Consider the following 25176-nt stretch of genomic DNA (forward strand, 5'->3'; position numbering starts at 1 on the left):
GAGCTTCACTCTGGAGCTAGGGTTGGTCGCTTTTGCTCACGTGGAAGGTTTATGAATAGCAGCTTGCTTCTGAAGTCTTTCTCCATGCTGTTGTTCTTCCTTTGGCACATCAAGACCTGAGCATGTCATGTTGTCAAAACGCACATTCCTCCACTGCTGTTGAGAGCATCTATAGCTGCTAACTCGTTCCTAGAAACCTGTCACTGTCAAAAACACTAAAAAACACATTGTGACCATAAAGTGCCACCTGTTACCTTTACGCACCACGAGTCTCCTTCTCTGTGTTCAGCACATTTCAGTGCACCAGCTTCTTTTAGTTTTAGCAAAGCTGTCATTATTCATCACAGTTTATCAAAAAACTCAGCCTTTTTCCTAAAACTGTTGTTTTATGCTTTGGGGATGTCTGTCATCTCCAAATCACCACTTTTCAGATGGATAGTAATGCGCGCTCACTGTGAGACTCCAGTTGTTGCGTAAAGTGCGCTCTGCTCCGCTTCCCAGCATATTTTAAAGGCGACTCTTACGTCACGAGACATCGTTATGACAGGGGCCTGGGGGGGGGGATGTATGCGCGTGAGAGACAGAGAGAGAGAGAGAGAGAGAGAGAGAGAGAGAGACTCCATGCGTTGTACCTTTATTTACTTGTGTTTTGCCTCCTGAGCAGGGTTACTGCACTGTAAAAAATAATAATAATTTTACATTTTTTGTCTGTATTTCAAAATGACAGAAAAAAAAATGTAAAAATTGCATGTTTCATTTGGGATTTATATGTAAATGGTCTTAGATTTACAGTATTTTTTGTAATCACAATCGTAATTATCTGTATTTAAGCTTTTCTTGATCATTTTTAAAGATAATTATTCAGTTTTTTAGAGGTTTATGACTCTATTTTAACAATTAATTTATGTTAGAAGAAAAGGATTTCATGGAATTCTAAAAATATTTCTTGTAAAAATACAGATTTTTTTTGTAATGTAAATTTGGGCTTTTGCAACATAAAATGACATGTTTCATTTGTGATTTATATGTTAATGGTCTTAGATTTACGGTGTATGACTATTCTAACAATAAATATATGTTAAAAGTAAAATATTTACAGCTTTGTACTGTTAATGAAAATACTGTTTGAACTGTTTTTTTTTGATTAATTTCACAATATTTTACAGTTAATTTATTGATTAAAGATACATTGTATAGCTGTTTTTCACCTTTCTTTTACATTATCTTACTGATTTAGTTTTAATGCACTATTTAGGTTGTATTTTTTACATACATTTTAATAAACATTATTTTTCCCTAGATGAATAGACTTAGCAGGTTACAGACATAGGAATAGTCACACTAAATACAATTAACGGCACTTGTTAGGAAAAAGGCTATAATAGACTTGTTGACACTTTTCCCAAAATGTATGTCTATAGCTGGCTACAAGCACAGAATGCAAACCATAACAACATGTGAGTGAAGAACAATAAAGCTAATTCACTGATTTTACAATCATGTACAATGTACAAACCTCACATATGCAGATCAGGTCCCACAATTAAAAAAATACTGCATGAAACTGTTACTGATGATACTTTAGACAGTTGATCAGCAGTAAAGTGATGTTTTTTAAGAATGCATTATAGTTCAGTTAAAAAACGGCCTTTGAGCGTAATTTAACAGGTTTTCTTTGTATTAACAGTAAAGCACTGTTTTTAGCAATAACAGGTTAATACTGTTGAAATCCTGCTGTAAATTAACAGCAATTGTTTACAGTGTAGATGCTGCTTTTACATGACAGAGCTGCTGTGGTGAAGCTACAACAACCCTGCAATTACTGTTCAATTATCACAAGGTCATTAGCTGCACACTTAGACACCTGCACATTAAAACCCATTTTCCAGTAAATGTAAGCCAGACATTTGTCACTTAGGGATATGTCTTATTGAGAAATGGCTTTTGCCATCTTTGCGTCATTCCCCAAACACTGGGTCAGGACCCACAGGTGGGTCGCAGGAGATTTTATTAGGGTCGCCAAATAAATTTGCAGAATTTCTTCCATATGCTTTTATTTAAGATTTATATGCGCAGTACACCTTTGAGCCACATGAGGGAGTCTGAACGTTCGTATTGTTCAGTGGGCAACTCTAGGTCTGAAAAGTGAAGTCGAAGAGGAAGTGCCTTAAACCTGCATTCTTTCTAATAGCCAGCAGGGGGCGACTCCTCTGGTTGCAAAGAGATGTCTGATTGTATAGAAATCTATGAGAAAATGAGCCTACTTCTCACTTGATTTGATTGTAAACATGAGTTTATGGTCTCAATTGCTATAGTTTCAAGTCTTCTTTAATACAGCATGATGTTCATTTCGTAAATTATGATCCCTTTTAGAATAAAATAGACCATAAAGCAGGGGAAACTTTGGCTACCTTGTGATTGACTGGTCGCTACCACGGCGTTGTCCGGTCTGGGAGTTGTCCGTGTTTGCATCTTATAACTTTAACCCTTTCACAGTGTGTTTTCAGTTCATGAAAGCAATTTTTTTTGGTCAACTATAAATGTTTTATTCAGTGTTGGGTTTTACTTAGCTCCACCCTCTCATGTCCCTTCTGGTTGCAAAAAAACAAGATGGCGACGGCTAAAATGCCGAACTCGAGGCTTCAAAACGGCAGTCTACAAACCAATGGGTGACATCACGGTGACTACTGTATGTCCACTTCTTATACAGTCTATTCTGATAATTGTAGCCTACTGATAACATTGAATCTAATATGAAAGGCTAACGTACATTCTGTTTGTTTTACTGATAAGAGGGAAAAAAACGAGAGCCTGTTAACTCCAACTAAATGCAAGTTATCCTTTGCCCAAACAACGACAAACGACACCCTCTGTCCTTAATAGTACGGTCCTCTCATCGGATAAGGAGCCCCCCCCCCACTCCCTCCCCCAAAAATGGAAGAAAGCTCAGGAAGAGCAACAGAGGAGGAATCCCCTTCCAGGACGCACAGACATGCAATAGATGCCGTGTGTACAGCGTACAGGCGTCGTCAAACAGATAGATCCTGAGCAACACAACCTCACGACAGATTTGACTGATATGATGGCTTGATGATGAGTCACCAATTTCTCTTTTATTTTGCAGACAGTCTGGCTTGTCACAGCCGGAAAAGCACAGGTGGAACTAATAACAGTGGTGGTTCCTATCCTCCACGTATATTGCAATGCAGCAGTTACTAATGCTATTAGTTACACCAGTGATTGACAGGTCAAAATGTCTGTTGTCTGTCTGTTAGATTTTAAGCAATAGACGAGTGACATGTCCATTCACTCTTCTCAATGGTTTCGAAGGGCCAGTGAGCACTTTTACACTTGCCACTTTAAATCTGTGCGACGAATGCTGTCACAACCTGAAGTTTACTGAAGAAATTGATTGAGAAATGTGTTGGCTGCTGATAAGTCCAACTTCCTGATAACTTTAAGTAGGAATGAAAAATGTTTGCTCACTTTGAAGAAAAACCATTCGAAGCAACGATGTAAAGGCAATTTAAAGCAGGAGACCGTTCCACAGCAGCTTTAACTGCGAGCGCCACGTTTCTTAACAGCCAGCATCTTTTGATTACACTTTGCAGGGCTTTCAATGCATGGTTTAAATATGTCGCATTCATTCAATAATTAAAGCACACTTCGATGCTTAGCGCCTTTATGTTATCAGAGCTACAGCTTGTAGATAAGGTAACCCTTTACAAACTAAGGTTACAATAATCTTGGGAGGAATGTTTTTACTGTGTTTATGAGTTTTTACTTTACGTCATAAATCATAAAAATTCTGGCACATTTTAGTGAAGTAAAATTGTTCTAAATGGCTGATGCGTTTGCCTCATAAAGCACCAAATGAGCAGTGAATAGGTAGGTGTGTTGAGTCTCTGTACTTTATGCACCGGGGGAATGTCATATTTTTATGACCTGTATTTGCATGTAATGGTTATTTGTAAAACTAAACAAAATAAGATCTTGGCACGTGCTTCTGTTTGTCTCTTTAAGCCGGTAATATCTGTTGTTCTGCAGGCCATCTGTGCATATTCTCACACACCTCTGGTACAACATGGTGCTTTTAATGTGGCTGCCTGTGTATGCTTTTCTTCTTTTAGACAAACAAACATTGTAATTATAAGAGAAAACAATTTTTCTGTGAGGAATACAATGTGCTTGGTAAATGTCAACATATCAAGTAAAGAGTTACCAGCCTCATGAAAACTACACCAACTGATATAGTGGGAGCTGTTTATATGACTAGTGTGTGTGTGTACTTAAATACCATTATTACCATTTCAGTCACCATATAACCCAAAAGATCAGAGAAAAAAAGCTAAATTGACAGCTTTCATCTGGTAAGAGCATTTTTCTTAGGCCTGCATTTAGAAAGAAAAATGTGTTATTAAAGTCTCTGTAAATACGATAGGAGCAAATTTTGTTAATAAAGCACATCATATAGAGAAATACTGTGATCTATTAACAAAATTAGAATTTAACATCCAGGCTCTGTGCACTGTACGTACTCCGAACACTAGTTGCATTTTCATTTCTTGTGAAATATACTTGCATTTATGCATTCATGTGTTTGTCTCAAAGACTCTTTGAGGCTGCGGTGGTTTGAGATAAATGCTAACAAGCTTATAATGACAATGTTGTTTCATGACAATCTAACAGAAAGATGTTGTTGAGACATTTCACTTAAAGGGGTAGTTTGGGTGTTTTGAAGTTGGGTTGTATGAGGTACTTATCCATAGTCAGTGTATTACCTACAGTAGATGATGGTTGGCACGCCCCCAATTTGGAGAAACAGAAAGGAGTACTGGCATGGAAGCTAAATAATGTACTGCTGTGGACGGGGCCGGCAGAAAAAAATATTTTATCCACCTAAAAGAATCAATATTCATTTAAGTGTACGCTATATTTAGAATAATTTCAACGCTTTATCTTGCCGTTAGACAGCCCTTTCCAACGGGGAACTGAACTGAAAGTTAAACTTATCTATGCTCTCTTCAAAGCCACAAGACTCCGTTGACAAAAACAGTATCGAAAGGTTTCACTTTTAGTTCAGTTCCACATCGGAAAATATTCTAAATATAGCGTACACTTAAATTGATATTGTTTTTTTTAGGTGGGCATTTCTTTTAGGAGGCTAAATTAAGTTTTTCTGTCGGCCCCGTCCACAGCTGTAGGCCTACATTGCTTTGCTCCAGTGCCGGTATACTCCTGTCTGCTTTTCCAAACTGGTGGTGTGCTGACAGCCGTCTACTGTAGGCAATACACTGACTATGGATAAGTACCTAATACAACCCCACTTCAAAACACCCAAACTATCCCCTTAAGGCCCTGACACACTCGACCATTGGACAGTTTGGGGCTGTCGGTGAGCATCTGTCTGCCTAGTGTTTGCGGTGTGTACCACATCATCAGCTCTTGAGTTTTTTCTGATTGACTGTTCAGCTTAAACGAATCAGTGCATGAGAAGAGAAACGGACGTGAGGAAAGCAAGCCAACGAGTAAAGTCAAGAGGACAAACACAGAAGGCTCTTCTCATTTTTCATCTTCATCTCATCTGATCATTCAAATACACAGATATTTTCACAACGACATGGCCGTCTGAAATGAAGCTAAGTGACGAGTGAGAGTGGTGTGAAAATGGTCGGCAAACGCTGCTTTGTTTCATGTACGTATCATAATAACAGCTTGTATATCCCATCCCTTTATGAATGACAAATACGGACTACCACTAGGCACAGGACATACATGGTAGTTGGCCGTCAGCTGTAGTCTTTGCGGTGTGTTCAAGTGCAACTTTTTGGCTTAGACAAAGACGACGTGAAGTGACTCAAGGGCAGCCTTCGTCGCAGCTAGTTCTTTGATGTTGGGTTGGTGTGTCTGGGCCTTTAAGGACACAAATATCAACCTCACAACCCTAATTTATTTGCTTTTCTTTCTCTAATCTAATCTCTGAGATCCAACTGTTGATAAGTGGGTGGTGTCCATTTCATTTGATCATAACTGTGTTTTCCCTCTGCATTGCCCCCTGTAGCTCTGGTATTCAGTGGCCAGCGGCGGTTCCCAAAGTTTTTACTTTTGATGATGTAATAGGGCTGTGTTTTCATGCCAGTCTCCACTATCAACAGCTGTCAGATGGCCCATTACCAAACATCTCCCCTGACAGATGGGTTGTTCTGAAAATTCTCTCTGAGGGATTTTATCAGCCAATTGTATAACCACATCAAAATATGCCCAAAAAAACTAAACAAACAGACAGAAAGCTTCTGATAATTGTCTTTGATAATAAAATCAAAATGTGTCCCTCTTCCTTTGACATTTAATTTGCATTTAGCAGTTCTCTGCTGATGAAGGAATGCTTTTTGATATGAGCAATTTGTAAGGAATTTAACTTGCAATTAAAACACAACAAAAAGATGCAACACAATTTTTTTCTGTTTATTTCAGTCAGATCCAGTGAATGTACAAAACCTCCAGATGTGAATAGTCTTTCCAGATGTGCTGTAAAGGTTCTGTTGAAAAATCCTTAAAAATATTCATGCTGTGATGCTTTGGGCCTAATTTAGTTCATTTGTCTTCGTTTTACAGTGGATGGCAATTTGTGAGCATGTTTCATGGTCTTGAAATAAGACAGAGTTGTTCACTGAAATAATTGTGTTTTCTGCCATCTCCGTGACTCAAAACGGGGAGCTGCACACCAGGAGTAAAATTAGCTGTGCCATTCAATACCTGAGCGACTGGATTATCCCCAGCTGAGTACCTTCTGCCAGGTCTCGGAGTACAAAGACAGCCAGGAAATGAATAGACTGTCTTCAGCCCATATTTATCAAACTCTACTCACGATGCAGCCTCTATGTGTGGATCTACAACTGCCTGCATGTAATTAATAAACGGTATATTTAACTCAGCTATCAGGCAGACGACACTTAGTTGAGTCATTGCCCGTCTCTCTCTGCTCATTGGCTGTGAACACAATAGTGGCACATGAAACGAAACAAACAAAGAGTCCTCAGAGCACTAAGGTGATGCAACTGGGTGCTGGATTTACTGTGCTTCTTGCAAAATGTGTATACGTTTGGTAATGTGAAATGTGAAAACCCTTTTTTTTTCTCTTACAGACAATATTCGAGAAGAAAGACACGGTTGAGGTTACAGTGTTACTCTTGCTCTGTTAACAGAATGACAGAGTGCCTTTCCAGAGAGTCTACTGTAGTAGTTTAGAGTGATAGATTGCTAACATTTGCTAATACAGTTGAGGCTGATGGGAATGTCTTGCAAGTATACTGTCATAAACCAAATTAATTGACAAATTTAAAGGTGCTCTGTTCGATTGGAATATAGCATCAAACATCTATTAGCTATGTAAAGATATAGAGGAGTAATGTCTACCTGAGCAGAGAATGAAGTCACTCTCCCTCTGTATGTTTTTTAAGCTTCTCCGTGCTTTGTTGACATATCCGGGCTGGCCGCACATGCCTTTTAGTACATGTTCGTGCATCTGAGCGTGCCCCACTGGCTAGCTCATGGCCGCCGCACTGCATTATTCCTATACGGCGGTTATAGCTGATAACGTCATGAATGTGTGTACCAAGTTTCATGGAAATCCATCAAATAGTTATTGAGACTTTTCACCTAAAACCATATTTCAACTTCAATTTTGTGCTAATCCATCTAGTAGATGTTAAAATATTTAAATTGAAAAATTTGACCTGCTGGTGGTCCTATATGTAAAGTTAGGGGATCAGCAATGTCATTAAGATTCATCCTCAGGACACCATGAATGTCTGTACCAGCTTCCATGGCGATCCATCTAGTATTAGTTGAGATATTTCAGTTTGGACAAAAGTGGTAGACGAACTGACAGATCAACACTGTCACCCATTTAGCGTGGGCATCAATGAAACCGCTCTTCATTGTTTAACAGTTGTTTCTTTTGTAATGGTTGTGTATGGTGAAAAGTCTTTCTGGTACAAGCATGTCATATAACTTGCAGTTTTCACTATGCCAAACTCGCTACACAGCCTGGTGCTTTTGAGGAGCTTTTGATTACTTCTAAGAAGCTATTCTCAGTCTGTTATAAATCTGAAGACAAGGTAATTATGAAATTGTCTGTTTATTTACTCGGCTGTTTGCACTGGGTGTTTTTTGAGATTATAGCCATGTTTGAACATCATCATGTCAATCTCGCATACAGATAATCTTAGGGCTATGCATTTGTTTGAGTTGGTCAAGTCACCAACTGATGCCTCCATAGTCAAGTGGGAGTTAAACTGACAGAACGTTTACACAGTCTGTTGTCTGTCTTTACATTTATTTATTTATCGTATCCTACATCAGATATAGACAGGTGCACAAGTAAACAGTGGAGGAGCATTAAAGCTGCAGTGGGTAGAATTGGAGAAAATATGATTAAACAAAAATGATATTTTTATAAAATGGTCACTGTATCCTGACAGCATGAGACAGGTAACCTGAAAAAAAATCATGTGCCTTTGTGTCCTCCGGTGCTCCTAATGGTATCTGCAGGATTTCACAGACCGGAGGAAAACAACCAATCAGAGCCGAGCTGGAGGCTACCGTCTCTGAGCAGCTGTCAATCACTCACAAACTCCGACCAAATGCACAAACTAGGCAGCGCTGATCAAATAAGAATCAATATTCTGTTACTATCATGCCTATTTGTCTGGCTAAACAGTACACTACAAGTTGTTTCTGAAAACATTTGAGGCGAGAAATAGGCATTACAGTAACAGAATATTGATTCATTATTGATCAGCGCTGCTAGTTTGACCGTTTGATCGGAGTTTGCGAGTGATTGACAGCTGCCTCTGTTGAATGAACAGCCAATAGGAACGCTCTCTCTCTCTGAAATGACCTGTGATTGGCCAAAGTCTTTGTAAGATTTTTTAAAGCCTGAAAACAGAGGCATGAGGAGGTGCAGCAGTCTAGTTTTCTCTCAGAGCACTTGAATTACAATATGCTGAAAGGTTATTATGGAATTTTTGCCCAATGATGCCAATAACTTTCTGCCTACTGCAGGTTTAATGTGTGACATATATTAGAATGATGTTTCCCTAATAAACATATATGATAAAAGCTTGATCCACAAATTGTCATAACAAATATAACACACATACAGTATATGTTACAGTTCTTTGCTGTTGATTAACCGGTTTGTTGTTTAACCTGTATCCAGGCATAATGTCAATATTCGTTTTTCAAAATAAAACAAAACAATCTTCATTATGGTATACTCAATTATAATTTGTCTTTCTTTCTTTCCTTCTTCTTCTTTTTTATTTCATTTTTTTTAAATATAAGATAAGATAAGATATTCCTTTATTAGTCCTTTAGTAGTAAAAAAGAGATAAACAACGTGTAACAAAATATGAACCATTTAAATAGAAGCAAGTACAAAAATAGGAGCAGTATATACAGTATTGACAATGAACAGACTATTAACAAAATTGCACGAGTGGAAAATGATATTGCACAGTGAGAATAAAATGAAATATCTATATTTTACCATGTCTAATCTAAAATTGAAAGGAATACATTAAATTGCAGTACAAGAGACCTGCAATGTCATTGTGTATTTGCTAAGGATAAACAGGCATGTCGTTGAAGTGAAGTAACATTCCCTAGCCAGACAGTTTTTTTTACATTTATCCTTTGATATTGCAATATATTGTTATTAATTGTTTTTTATTTGTTTGTTTGTTTTATTGACACAACAAACATTAATTACTTCTTTATTGTTTTCTTCCATTTACATGCATGTTCTTTTTAAATATCTATATATTGTAATTTGCTTAATGAATTGTATATATGTATATATGTTTTTGTTTTTATTTTGTTCTTTTTTAATTTGTATTTATTATTGAATTGACACTTTGGCAGTATTGTTCACCTGACAGTCATGCCAATAAAGCCAATTGAACTGAATTTAATTGAATTGACAGTCTCATTATTTTGCAGTGCTAAAGTCTCCTCTGGTTGTGTGTAATACCTGTAGTGTAATGACAGTTGGTGCACATTTGGCAAATGCAAATACCTCTTATCACCATAAACTGCTTAAAAGTTTACAGCGCTAAACAGGTTACAGTGGCTGAAATGGGGAATATCAACCAGGTTAGTTTACTGCACTGTGGAAAGTTTCCATGTGATGGAATGAATGAATGAGCCATTGTGTCAGTGTTGAAAATAAATGATTCTGCAACTTGACAGATACGCCTCGTAAAGAATGATGAAGGCGCAACATTATACCACTCTATCAGTCTATAAATGGCAACGGTGTTAGTAAGCTCATAGGAATAAAACAAAACGACTTTTATTATTACTAGAGGCAAGTCAGACTGAGCGTCACGCAGTCTGTGTCAACCTGCTAAATCGAGCACTGAGTAATCGATCATCTGCTAGTCCTCGGCCCAGCTGAGAGGAGCAAACTCTGGCATGTGTTGCATTTATACGCCGTTAAATGAACATATTTTGATTTGTATTTATCTTCCTGGGATATAAATGTGAGGCAGGATTCGCGTCTGTTGGTGCAAATAATGGTGCATCTTAGTAAGTAGTAAAAAGCAATAAAAATGAGCTGTATTTCAGGATTATGAACCATCTCATTTTCAAGGGGGTCTTATTTTCATTAGAGAGAGAGGGACAGTTTAAATGTGATGAAATGGTAGAGGGAGATGAAGACAACTGAGTAGAAGCGCTGCTGGTTCTCTGTGGTAATCACATACAGGTGCTCTTTGGATCCTTCAGGTGTATTGGGCTCATTCAGGTGTATTGGGCTCATTCAGGTGTATTGGGCTCATTCAGGTGTATTGGGCTCATTCAGGTGTATTGGGCTCATTCAGTCTTGTGAAGGGCTCATTGCATGGGTGGAAAAAAGTACAAAATGCAAGTCTCCCTCAAAAATAATCCAAGGCACACTGTAGTGTTTGAACAAAATTAAAATGCCTTTATTCTACATAGCAATAATTGTTTAAAAGTGGTGGTGGAAGTGGTAGAGGGAATTTGGATTTTTTTTTATTTACACTTACCAAAGGTTACCACTTTTAGTCACTGTATCCAGAAAGTTAAAGCAATGATATTTAGTGTTGAGACAGAAACAGAAAATGAGTCATTAACAATTTAGCTATTAACTAATTTATTAAGAAATAATACTAAATATTCACTGGTTTATGCTTCTATGTTTTTTTTATATTTGGTACATTTTCGCTCTGGGAAGTTTTGATGGACTGTTTTCACAAATAACTTAAAGATCCCCTCCACCCGAAATCTGTCTTTCTTCTCTTTATGTAACCTAAGATATCTGACCTTGACTATACTGATGTGTATCTGTGCAAAGTTTGTCACTAGAGAGGTGTTTTCACATTCCTCCACTGAAGGGAAAGATTGCCTAAAATCTGAGATTCAAATGTACCCCGGGCAAACTAGATTTGGCACGTCACAAATTCGCAAGCCAAATGCTGTCTAATACGTAAATGCCGACACATATCGACAATGAAACATCCTTTGACACAACACTGGCAAAGAAATCGGAAATCTCCAGTACAGAGCGGATTAGCATTGTCAAAGTTTTGACAGCAAACATGGTAGTGTGTGCAGTTTTTGGATGTAAATTGGACCCTTCAACTATCTACCCAAGATATTATTGTGTGTTTCACAACCACTAACGCTGTGTCAGTCACTGCTTCTATGTTTCTTTTCATATTTGGTCAATTTTGGCTCTGGGAAGTTTTGATGGACTGTTTTCACAATTTTCTGACTCTATCAGTCTTTAAATGGCAACGGTGCTAGTAAGCTCATAGGAATAAAACAAAACTATTATTATTATTAGAGGCAAGTCAAACTGAGCGTCACGCAGTCTGTGTCAGGCTGCCAAATCGAGCACTGAGTAATCGATCATCTGCTAGTCCTCGGCCCAACTGAGAGGAGCAAACTCTGGCATGTGTTGCATTTATACGCCGTTAAATGAACATATTTTGATCTCCCTGGGATATAAACGTGAGGCAGGATTCGCGTCTGTTGTTTTCTTGCGGTGGCTATGAACGGTTTAGTCAGTTTAGTAGCAATGCTAGCCTCGTAGCTAAGTGCTAATGGGGTGCTAACGGCTAACAGTTGGGCTTCAACCGTTGTTATCTGTTACTAAGGCGTTGCGACAGTTTAAAGAACGTACCGGTTACCCTGGAGATAAGAAATGACGTGTCGCAGCTAATACAAGTGTTTGCTTAGTTAGGGGACAAATGCCGCTGATACATCAGGTTATATGGAGCTGTGAGTGTCGCCACCTGGTACTGGTTGCTACCTGTGTGTAACAGTTCACCCTGCTAGCCACGTAAACTGCTCCTGCTTGGTGTTGACGTAGCAGGAGCAGCCTGTCCTGTCAAGCTGGTTCACTTCCTATGTGAGTCAGGAGCACCAAGTTGTTGCTGAGTAAACCGAGACATCCTGAAAGACCTGACTCCACCTGAGGACATGTATAACAATAGTGAGTCAAAATGCTCTAGCTGGACCTGAACGTGTGGCTCTGTTGGGGTTCTGGGTCCTGTTGCATTGAGCGGATGATGAAGCGGGTCATCTGGCTGATATCAGGATTAAACAGAAGAATGATGAAGCTGCTTTTTGCCCTCGCTTTGATCGCCTACATTGCCTGTAAGTACACTAATCTCACCTGTTAAACTGGCATCATTCCTGTGACTATTGTCCACTATGACAAACAAAGTGTGAGTAGTTTAAAGTGACACAACATACTGTTTGGTGGCCAAGCCCCCCACTACTGTATGTACCTTGCATGACTGCATGGACATGTACTTTGAAAAACCTAAATCATCCTTCTGGATAAGTGTTGAAGCAGTCAGGCTCAACAGGCAGTACAAATGAGCTGTGTTTCAGGATTATGAACCATCTCATTTTCAAGGGGGTCCCAATTTCATTAGGGAGAGAGGGACAGATTAAATGTGATTAAACAGAAGAATGATGATGCTGCTTTTTGCCCTCGCTTTGATCGCCTACATTGCCTGTAAGTACACTAATTTGTGTAATTGAGTCTGACCTGTTAAACTGTCATCATTCCTGTGGCTATTGTGAAATGTGACAAACAAAGTGTGAGTAGTTTAAACTGACACAACATACTGTTTGGTGGCCAAGCCCCCCACTACTGTATGTACCTTGCATGACTGCATGGACATATACTTTGAAAAACCTAAATCATCCGTCTGGATAAGTGTTGAAGCAGTCAGGCTCAACAAACAGTATGAGTGTATTTCAGGATTATGACCCATCTCATTTTAAAGGGGGTCCCATTTCAAGTTGAAGTTTATATGTCATATGCATTTAAAAGTACAGTGTACAGTGAAATGCATTTTACCCTGGCTCTCTCTCAGCCCTTAAAATCTATAAATAATACACTTGATAAATACTACAATAAATATGGGCCTTCCCATTTGTGCAGTTTCAGCTGTAAAAAAGTGATTGATAGCTTGACATGGTATCATACTTCTAACTCAATTTAGAGGCAATGAAATTTAAGTCCCATTGTTGAACAACTGGAAGCATACATCCCATCAATTGAGCCCGTTTGGATTTTTTTCCAATAAGAAATGTTGGATATAAAAACTAGTTTCCCCATTAGCTTTTTTAAATATCTGTCTCTAGACAGTTACCTGGTACGGTTACAGCAGCTGAAGTCCAACTTCAAACAGATGGAATTTTCATACTGCAGGGAAAGCTAGTGCACTTTACATGCTGAAAACAAATATTATAATACAGCCAAGCAGTGCCAATTGGTTAAACCCTCACTTTCTGCCCTTGTTATGATGCCACTCTTTCACTTGTTATTTTTATTAGGGAGAGAGGGACAGATTAAATGTGATGAAGTGGTAGAGGGAATTTGGATTTTTTTTATTTATACTTACAAAGGTTACCACTTTAGTCACTGTATCCAGGAAGTTCAAGCAATGAGATTTAGTGCTGAGACAGAAACAGAAAATGAGTCATTGACAATTTAGCTGTTAAATAATTTATTAAGAAATAATACTAAATATTCACTGGTTTATGGTTCTATGTTTTTTATATTTGGTACATTTTCGCTCTGGGAAGTTTTGATGGACTGTTTTCACAAATAACTTAAAGATCCCCTCCACCCGAAATCTGTCTTTCTTCTCTTTATGTAACCTAAGATATCTGACCTTGACTATACTGATGTGTATCTGTGCAAAGTTTGTCACTAGAGAGGTGTTTTCACATTCCTCCACTGAAGGGAAAGATTGCCTAAAATCTGAGATTCAAATGTACCCCGGGCAAACTAGATTTGGCACGTCACAAATTCGCAAGCCAAATGCTGTCTAATACGTAAATGCCGACACATATCGACAATGAAACATCCTTTGACACAACACTGGCAAAGAAATCGGAAATCTCCAGTACAGAGCGGATTAGCATTGTCAAAGTTTTGACAGCAAACATGGTAGTGTGTGCAGTTTTTGGATGTAAATTGGACCCTTCAACTATCTACCCAAAAATCCCAAGATATTATTGTGTGTTTCACAACCACTAACGCTGTGTCAGTCACTGTCAGTTACAAGCTAAGCTGACCTAACAAACAACATTCCCAATAAAAGACTCTAACTACACCCTGTTAGTTGCCGATTTTGTTGCACAACAGACTCCTCATCTGAGTCAACATCCAGAATTTGTCATTGAGGGAGAAAGAGTAGATGTTTCCAGCAACTTTTCAGAGTTATTTTTTTTTTTTTTTTACTTCAGTGGCAAAACCATGTTAAACAAAATGTTAATCATTACTGAGTATTATTTACAATTTTTATTGAGGCAAACTTTATCAATTAATTGAAAAATAATCAACAGATGAATCAACAGATGAATCAAGAATAAAAGTAATTGTTTGTTGCAGCTCTATTGGTGTTAAACATGAAGTAAAATGGTTGTAACAATTCTAGTGACACACCATAATTACAGTGCTGTCCATTGGAGTTAGTTTCCAAACTCTACAAGTATGGGTGCAAACTATCAAACAATGACCTTTTATAATCGGCTTGTATTGGCAGAAATGTGAGTTTGTTCTGCTTTGCTGAACAGAGTGGTTTATTTGAGGGTTGTTTGTTTCAGGCGATATGGCAACAATACATTTTACCATGTTGATTTATACTTACGAAACTCGTTTTATTGACTGAATATGGCAGTAATGGCAGGTATTTGATAAGAAGCTGAGCTCATCTGTTCAATTTTTTTAATTCTTAGTATGGCTGATTATTTTATCTAGTAACGCTTTGTAAGGTTGAGCTGACATTTTAACTGTGGCAGTGTGTACTCTGACAAGTAAGAATGCTAAGTTCTTTCAGCAGAGCTGTAGACAACAATGCCTTTACTAAGTCCAGGACAAGCCCAAGACCAAGCAAGTCAAGTCTGAGACAGAACTAAATACAAATGGACTTGAGAGAGATTCAAAACGGCATCCCTCCATTCAGCCATTTGTTATTGATTTTGTGTTGTTATTCTTAACATTTAACTATGATATAACCTCAAGAATTATTCCTAACAGTTCCCTGGCTTTAAACATTTATTATCAGAAAATCACCAGCAGTGTACTCTATTCTGAGCATACTATAAAGTGAAGTTTCGTAATGTAGATCACTGTGGTGATGTTGCTCCAAATTCAGGCATGCTCACTGCACATGCTGTTATCAGGTGATTACTGGAAACTCTAGTCATAAAACAATTTCACCTCTGCTGAACTGAAGAAATACACGTCAATGTAATACAGCCTAACCCTAGTTTGGGTACAGAATTTAAAATCTAAACCAGTTACACTCAGCGATTATCTGCTGTAGAATACAAACATCAAACAACACGATTAGAAAATAATGGTGCATCACACACATCCTACAAAATTAGGATTAGCTGTCTTGACAATGGGAAATGCATATCAGCCATCTTCCTGTCTCACGCTCTTTCACAGGTAAACAGACTCCAAAATAGCTCCCTATTCACTATATTATATTTACTGTCTGCCATTTTATTTGAGTGTCTGAATTCTGAATGTGAAATTGATTTATGCAGTAGTGCCCTCAAAAATTCTCACAGTGGAACTAAAAAAAAAAGTAGTGTCCTTGGTAAGTACACAACTTTCTGCTAACAATTCAGTGTGTCGCCTTTAATACATTACAGGGATATTAGAACACTGTGTCTTTACCTAGGGTCCCTTAGAAAATCACTTTAGGTTGGCTTTGGTGCAGTTTGTATTTGTTTCATTTTTTTAACTTCTGTATCCTTTGAGGCAAAATTGTGAACGCAGAACAGGGGTTGGAAAAATATATATTATGAAATATTGGACATGGTCAAGCCAAAGACCATAAAGGGTGAGACCAATGATGAGACTGATGCTCCAGTTATTTAAAAGTCTGTTGTGTGAAGATTAAATTGAATAAACTTGCAAGGTGAGATGAAATGAATAGAACATACCCGTATTTGAGAGACAGTATATTACCTGGTTGGATTTTCATACTAATCCATTTGAAAATAGTCAGACTTTTTTTTTAAGGAGAATTATTTACAGCTCAATGATTTCCAATCCACTCGTCAGACAGCACAGTTGTAGGAGCCAAGAGAAAAGAAGGTAACTGCTGGAGCTTCTTTTCCTCGCTTGTCTCTCTCGCCGTTTTGATGATTGGCTTTCTCAGACACTGCGCTATACATGCACTGTTCATGCGTAATGCTGGCATTTTTGTGACAAGTTTTCTCTCTCTTCCAGCTGTCTGGGGAACATATACGAACATGAGGTACAGTAAATAATTTCTCTATTACCTAACTGCGTTTGAATGAAATACTTGTGATACTGCGTGGTAAATAAAGCCGTGGTTCTGGACAACATTTTACCCAATGCCAAATTAAATGAGCCACTGTAATAGAACAGTATACCCTAAAAAATCATGTGATCATCAGGCTTATCACATACTGTACTGTACTGCTGTCCTTAAAACAATACATTTGTATATTCATCCTTTCTTGTATGGTTAAGTATCAATGCACAAAACGACCTAATCAGAATTCAGTCCCCAGGATTACTCACCTCTATAAAGTCATACTTTATGGGAGGAGAAGGAAGTCAAATGAGGTTATTTACTGAACATGAGTGTGATCATTATCAGCATGAGCCATTTCACTCCTTGATGGTGTGTAGTTTGACCCGCTTTATTGACCATTCCTGATGAGAGCATGTGGTGCTTGACGATTATTTTTCCTCATGACAAGCGCTTCCCATTTAGCTGGGTCAAATCCAGCAATCCGTGACCGTGGAAAGCGGTGGTTTGTTTCTCAGTGGATTTATCATCTGTGAAGGTTAAAAAGCAAATTTAGTCCCCATGCACAATTAAAAGTGTGGTCTGGGAGCCCTCCACCTGAAAAAAAAATTGTGATTTGAATCCCATTTCCTGCATTTCAACATATATTTGTTACTGTCTTACTTTCTGTATTGTTTTAACCCATAACTTTAACTTTACTGAACTTCACATGGTGAGTTATTCTATATACAGTATATATATATATATATATATATACTGTATATAAAAATATATTTCTATATACTTCAAAACTTCAGACATGTCAGACATACAAACTGTATCAAAGAATGTGAAACTTTTTTTTCATTATCAACAAACCAAAATCACCTAACCCTTTATACATCACATATGGATTGATTGCCATATTTGCTTTTTGATTTGGTACTGTAGGCTACATTTACTCAAGTACTGTAGGCTTCATAAGTACAAATTCAAGGTAGGCTACTACTTGTACTTTACTTGAGTATTCCCATTTCAAACAACTTTATAATTGTATTCCACTATATCTCAGAGGTAAATATTGTACTTATTACTCCACTACATTTGTCTGACAGCTTTAGTTACTTGTCAGATTACAGTTTTGTATCCCCTTCCTTTCCAGTGAAAACCACAAATCTCCAGATGTGTTCATTTTAATATTTGTGATAAACTGAAGGATGAAGGACTTTAAATTGTAGTTTCACAGTATGGTATTAATACTTTTACTGCAGTAAAGGATCTGAGTCCTTCATCCACCACTGATCTTTAAACATCCCTTGCTTACCTACTAGAAATTAGCATGTCATTCAATGCATTCTTTATTTTCTGTGAAGTTTCAACAAATTACTAATGATAATTAGACCTCTGCTCTCTGTCCATGGTGCTGAAATATGTGGCAAATGTTTAGGGCTGTACCGAATAGTAGGAAGCTTCATTCATAGCGTTGACATTATAAATTAACATTCGAAGCTGTGCAGCTAAATAAATAAATAAATTCATCTGATGTTTTTATCAGGGCTGTCAATCGATTAAAATATTTAATCACGAATAATCACATGATTGTCCATAGTTAATTGCGATTAATCACGCATTTTTTATTTGTTCAAAATGTACCTAAAAGGGAGATTTGTCAAGTATTTAATACTCTTTTCAACATGGGAGTGGGCAAATATGCTTGTTTTATGCAAATGTATTTATATATTTATTATTGCAAATCATTTAACAACACAAAACAATGACCAATATTTTCCAGGAACTCCCACAGGTACTGCATTTAACATTAAAAAATGTGCTCAAATCCTAAAATGGCAAGCTCAACAACAACAGGCAACAACCTAAAAATCGCAAGTTGTGTTAATGCGTTAAAGATATTAGTGGTGTTAAAACAAATTTGCGTTGAACTGTTATCACGTTAACTTTGACAGCCCTAGTTTTTATATAATTAAACTATTAAGTGTTGTTCTATGTCTAAAGATCACAGCTCTATCTTTTCTCTTTGCTTTGAAATGCAATGAATTCATTGCTTTGAATTCATACAATGATTGTACTGATTATGTGTATTGAAATGATGTGAGACAATATAAATAAAAACTGTTTAAGCTCTCATTCCATGGAAGCTATCCCTTTTAACATCTCTGATTATGGCAGTGTAACGCAAACCAATGAGCAGCAATGCTTTATGGCAGTATCAGATTTTTTATGCAATTTTATCATTATTGTGATGAATTACTTTGATTTGACTGGTATTTAATTTGCTGAATTAGCCCAAAACACACATTGCTGATGTGTTTTTATCCACAAACAGTAAACACATAATCGACTATATCAAGATATTCATATATAGATAGTGTGATATAAAGTTATATATACTGAGATGAAGGATTTTATTCACATATCCCACTGTTAATGGATGGGTGGTGTGTCATGTTTTGTTAAATAACAGCGTGCTTCAAGTCAAGAGCAATTTCCTCTGGCTTTGTGATGATTGCTGCCACCATCTCATCTCCCCTGTCCTTATCTTTGTCTTTGTGTCATCATAGATCGATACAAGAACACGGAGAAATGAAGATTGAGCAGAGAATTGATGAAGTGAGTTCGACATGCTGTCAAACACATTGTCTTTTACAGGTTCAAGGAGCTCTGCTGTATGTTGTTTGCTGGTATTTCTCTTTCATAATATTACACATAATACACCCTTATAAAGACATACACGCAACCTTGACATGCCTTTGCCTTACCTAGATTTTTGATGAAAAAGAAAATCTTTATTACCTATAAACATAGCCCTTCAGTTATATACTGTATGTGAATCAGCCCTGTAATTTAAATGCTACAAAACTGATGGGGCCATGAAATGATTAAGAAGGTTACAATCAATGCTTTTTTTTATGTTACACAAATTCTGCTAGTGCCCAATGAGTTAAGCAATTATCTCTTTAGGCTAATATCATAATTAAATTAAAAGTTGCCCACAATAGTCCTGAGAAAAATGTGTTGTTTTGTTCCTGGTGAACACTGGACGTCGTTATTGATTTCCCACAGTTGAAGCATGTGTGCATGGTAGATGGCTGTAGGTAAATTACAGGATTAAAACCCGGAGCTTTCTTTTTTTTTTGCTATGGGATCATTCAACGAGTAAATTATGTTGACTTTACCTCCTTGATATAAATGTTGCTCGTGCAATCACTACCCCTGACTTAATGCATATTGCTTGTTATTGCTGTTGTAACATATTTAGATTTTGTGTATTTGTTCATAGTTAAGCTTAATATGAATGTTCCTGCAAATGGGAAACAGAACTTCACCCACTGTTTACTTACCTTAGTCTCACCCTTTTAGGGTGATTTGACTGCTTTCTCAACTAACCTGTTTGGTTTTTTATTAAAATGAATTAGATTGATCTATTTTCCTGGTTAGTAGTGATCATTTGAGCTGGTGTGAAAGCTGTCAATAAAACCCTAGTGAGGAGCAAACAACTGAACCGAGAACACTTGAAAAGGCAGGTTTCGGTCCACTGCTGAGTGGACTCTGGTGCCTTTTTTTTGTGGTGTGAAACCAAACAAACCATCAGATCTGGGGACAGGAAATGGTATTGTGCACGTAGAATTGTGGGTGTTTTAGGAGCGCGTAGGATACACACATACATCCTTGAAAATCCTCTGAACAAAGGACTCGGAGATTATGGATCCTCGACATTGAAACATTTCATGTTTGTGATAAAAGTTTCACATATTTTCTGACTTGCTTCATTTTCTTCTTATATCACATTTGAATTGTATAATATTTTGTAAATAAAGTTTTCAGATGTTGAATTTTATTTATTTAATTTTCAGATACATTTTCAACAAATATGAATATAATCATGAATATAACCATATCAATTGAGTTTAACACTACAATTTGTCAAAAAACACATTTTATTGGGGACCCACTCAAATGACCACCTGTGGGTCCCGAGGACCCACTTCATTTATAACCTATCAACATCACTGGGCCTTTAAGACACATTGTAGGATCAATTTCATCTTAACTAAGCATTGACTTATTGATTGAAGCATTGATGTATCTTTCACTTCTCAACTTTAGGCTGTGGCTCCTCTCAGAGAGAAGATCCGTGATCTGGAACAAAGGTGTGTATCCCTTTCTTATGCACAAATGTGTACACACATACACCAGCTCAATGTTAGTAAGAGGAAAGCGTTGCGAAACTTGTCTGCAGACTTGTGAACACTGACAACTAGCATTTCATTCCACTGTCTATATAAGCATATTTACTATATTGCAATACCAATTCAATGCTCAGTGAAAGGTTAACGGGCTATTTATTAGAATTAAGACCCAACGTTATATGCATGCTTTAATTATTTCTTTTAATTGTTTTCCCCAAAACAATCACATTTTCATTCAAAGCTAACCTAGAACACCCAGAGTACAACTCTAAATTACATGAAAAGAGCTTTCCTCCCCAGTTACCAGTTATTTGATATTATATGATTAGAAGTCACATGACTTCTTCATAGCAGGCCATCCATGAATGAAGCCAATATCGGCTGTTCCATTGCAGCTACTGATGGCACATAAATTCTGCTTTCAGAGGTTAATTATTTGTCACCTTTTATGCCTTGAATACTAATAAGACAGAAATATAAAGGCACTTGTCTAGCTTGCCTCCATTGCACTTTGTCCCTACTGTGTGCTGCTTTCTATAAACCTGCAATATGCCACAGGATTACAAGACCCTTTAAAAAGAACATTGATGAGGCATAAATATATTTAAGCTATTTCAATGATTTAAAGGACAAGTTTGCTTAATTACCTTTTAGAGGTTATTTCCGTTGGTGTGGCCAATGTTTCTATCAGGTGTAAATAACATTGTATTCACAAAAGTAATTGCTGAGATCTTGGAATGTGGCAACATCTCTAATTCCCTCTAATTTCTTTGACTAGTTAAAACAAAGGAAATATGATATAAAATTATATGATGAATAAAATATAGTTAAAAAGGTTATAGATTGAAAATTACCCACACATTGTCAATATTTTATTCAGTAAATCTGCATGTTTATGGTAAAGAAAGATACAATAAGACACCATGTAGCTTCAGTGCCTGAAGCAAAGCAATTCACTTGTAGTGCATGTTAGGAGTGCAGAGCTTTCAGAATAATGCAGTGAAAGCCCACTTATTTATTATTCAATTACTGGATTACATTTAACTTTTAAGTTTTTCTTTCTTTGTCTCCTTTCTCTAGTTTTTCTCAGAAATACCCGCCTGTGAAATTCCTGTCAGAAAAGGATCGGAAGAGAATTTTGGTATGCGACAAACACAATTTCAAATGACAATCACATTCACAAAGACTATTACACTGAGGACATGACCATGTTCTGAGCCACTTTAGCAGCACTTTGTCACAGGTTATATGCAGACTGAAACTCCAACATCAGCTCTAATCCTCACTAATCTCTTAATTAAACCTAAACATAATAATTTCATTGGTGGAGCATGTCTAAGTGGCACACATCCTAAGATTAAGTGCTGTCTGAGAAGGTCAGATTTGGGAAAGAATGTCCTTTAAGACACTTGCAGCTGTTTTCACACAATTTAAAAGGAAAATCTGTTTTTACACAACCTGGGTCTTTTTAGCGTATGCTACGAATGTGGCTCTATGTGGATGACAATGTCGGTGACCGGAATTTAAAAAATATTTGCCTGGCAACTTTTAAGAAATAGTAATTGATGCATAACGTTTCTGTTTTTAATGTGAAATGAGCCCAGATTAAAATGCATACAATAATCATCACCTTGTGCCAACATGAGTAAATAAAAAGCATACCATTGCCGTTCAAAAGAGAAGTGTGCAATTATCTGTATGTGTGAGAGAAAGCAGGAGACAGTTGTAACTATATAGGCTTTTATATTGCATTAATTTATAGATTGTTCTGGAAATAACTGCAGTTGAAAATTTTAGCTTCCTTTATTTCATCCCCAAATTTTTTTAGCGTGGATGAAATAAAATTATAGACTTGACTATCCGGCACTGCATCGTTGGATAGTACACAGAAAAAATATATGTTCTAGATTTGGGAGCTTACTTCACTTGGTGTATTGAGCTCAGTAACGTTAGTCAACAGCCCTGACCACCACACTTGCCAGCCTTGAGACCTCAAAAATAGGGAGGATTTGAAAACCAAGCGGGGGTCATCTTAGAGTTTCAGAGACTTTGTTTCCGGCATTCAGGTGACTTTTAAATAATGAAATTAACTAAGTAATAAGTACACTGCAACAGCATTCATATTAAACACTTTTAATTTTATTTTGAATTCTCAGGAAAGATTGCAGAATAATTCGCCCCTCTGGCGTGAACTTGAATATATTCATGAGTTTTCATTAATTCATTAATTTTATTCCCCTGGTTGAGTATTGTTCTCACTTAGTACACTCCATTTCTCTCTCTGTCTCTCACTCACTGAATACCCTTTCAGACACACACAAAACCCATTATTTCCACTGGCTTGTGCTGCGCCAAGATGGCTTATCGCTGTGTCGAGCAAAATGCAGCGATGTCAAGTCTTAATGTCTGCTGTGAAGGACTATTGATTTAAACTTCACTGTTACCTTGCGCCTGGGCCACACTGCATACCTGAGCAGGCGTGTGCGTCGCTGAACCTCTTGCTTTTCTTTTCGGCGCCAATGTTAGGGCAGCCAAACAGCCCGCATGAGCAGCGTGGCTGCAGGTGTGGTTCGACTGCAGCTCATCTAGAGATTCGGAGTCTCACCTATTTTTTCCTGCCCAGTGGCTGCTAACAGCTAACTGCCAACTAGCGCTCCTCCCAGTGATAATCGCTAGAAGGCGTGCCCCGATGTAATCTTAAAGTCAGTGTTTCATTGTTCTTTTATGAAATTAACCCTCAGGAGGAACTAAATATCCTTTTACTGATGTGTCATGCATGTGTATTCTTCCACTAGATCACTGGTGGAGCTGGTTTTGTGGGTTCCCACCTGACTGACAAGCTGATGATGGATGGCCACGAGGTGACTGTGGTGGACAACTTCTTCACAGGAAGGAAAAGGAATGTGGAGCACTGGATCGGCCACGAAAACTTTGAGCTCATCAATCATGATGTGGTGGAGCCTCTCTATATTGAGGGTGAGCGAGCGGTGATGAATTTATTTTGAATTACTGTTGAGGATCCAACGTTATGACCAGCTTGTCCAGAGCTAACTAAATGTGCTCAAATTATGAGTGAGCCAGGGAGGGCCCACATAAAATTTTAGACATAATATTTCTACTATAATGACAAAATCTTCTGCCCTCACTATAAATGTAGGTGCAAAGTTACTGTAAACATAGTTCGTATAGTTACAAAGAAACTGGATTCACAAAAGTTTAGACTAGCTGTCAAATTAGGTAAATTGTGCTGCATGTCAGGAACTGCTGGTCTTTGTTAATATGATGAGGTGTTCAAGTTTTACTACCCATTACAGATGTAGATATCCATTTATCTCATAATGTGGACTGAAAGCCCTAGAAAACTGTTTAATTCTTAAAAAAAAAACGTTTAAAAAGCTCTCAGAAATTACATTTCGCAATGAAATCTAGTGGAACAGAAGTGGGCTGGGACTCCCATTTCAGCCACTTCAATATGGTTTCTCAGTGTGTGTACAGCTACAAGGATAGACACAATAACAGGACTACAAAAAAATCAATTTTCCCCCTGGAAGAGAAAGCTGGGGAAATCATGTTTCTCTAACTTCGTTCCCCAAATTACCAGCCGGCTTTCTTGTATACATTATGCGTAATCCCTGCAATTTAAGTGCCTAACTTCCCTCAGACCCCATTGAGCTGGGGCTGAGTCGAACACGAATAATGTTTATTTACCGAGAGAGGGTAATCCACAATGCTCTATCTTCATTCATCTCAATTACTTTTCCATTGATTCCACAGTGTTTGTTCATCATTCTATTACAGCTACGAAAATAACCATCCTTTATTCTCCTTTTGAAAGGCAAATGTCACGTCTCGGTTCTCAACAGTGTTTTCCAAAGCAGCCATTAAAAGTAACACAGATGTACAAATTGCTCTCAGCATATAGCAGTTGTATGTAATTTATCTGATGGCCTTCATTGGTGAAGCCCTTTTTTTTTTTTTACATAAGGTTACATGACCTAAGGCTCGTTTTCTCTTTTGAATGCGATAGTGTACACTGCTTATGAAATGTGTTGCTCATTTCCATAATGAGATGAGCAACAAAAAACATTAACACACACATATAATGCAGGGTTGGAGCAGAGAACTGCTGAGTTTATGTC

The 25176-nt window shown here is 37.5% G+C and overlaps 1 protein-coding gene across 3 annotated transcripts in view; it reads left to right on the forward strand.

Moving 5' to 3' along the window:
- Positions 1-10436: 10436 nt before the first annotated feature.
- Positions 10437-25176, forward strand: part of uxs1 (UDP-glucuronate decarboxylase 1) — a 36398-nt gene continuing 21658 nt past the window's right edge. Inside the window, exons 1-6 of one of the 3 annotated variants that reach the window (XM_037789824.1) lie at positions 10437-10593; positions 16802-16829; positions 19409-19457; positions 20955-20998; positions 22118-22178; positions 23833-24013. In XM_037789824.1, coding sequence (XP_037645752.1) covers positions 10581-10593; positions 16802-16829; positions 19409-19457; positions 20955-20998; positions 22118-22178; positions 23833-24013 — 376 coding nt within the window. In that variant the 5' untranslated portion in view covers positions 10437-10580. Of the gene's footprint in view, positions 10594-12596; positions 12688-12990; positions 13055-16801; positions 16830-19408; positions 19458-20954; positions 20999-22117; positions 22179-23832; positions 24014-25176 lie in introns of those variants that run through there. The other 2 variants (XM_037789822.1, XM_037789823.1) reach the window with 2 other exon arrangements.

This window comes from Sebastes umbrosus, chromosome 13, assembly GCF_015220745.1.
Source record: "Sebastes umbrosus isolate fSebUmb1 chromosome 13, fSebUmb1.pri, whole genome shotgun sequence".
Lineage (NCBI taxonomy): Eukaryota > Metazoa > Chordata > Actinopteri > Perciformes > Sebastidae > Sebastes > Sebastes umbrosus.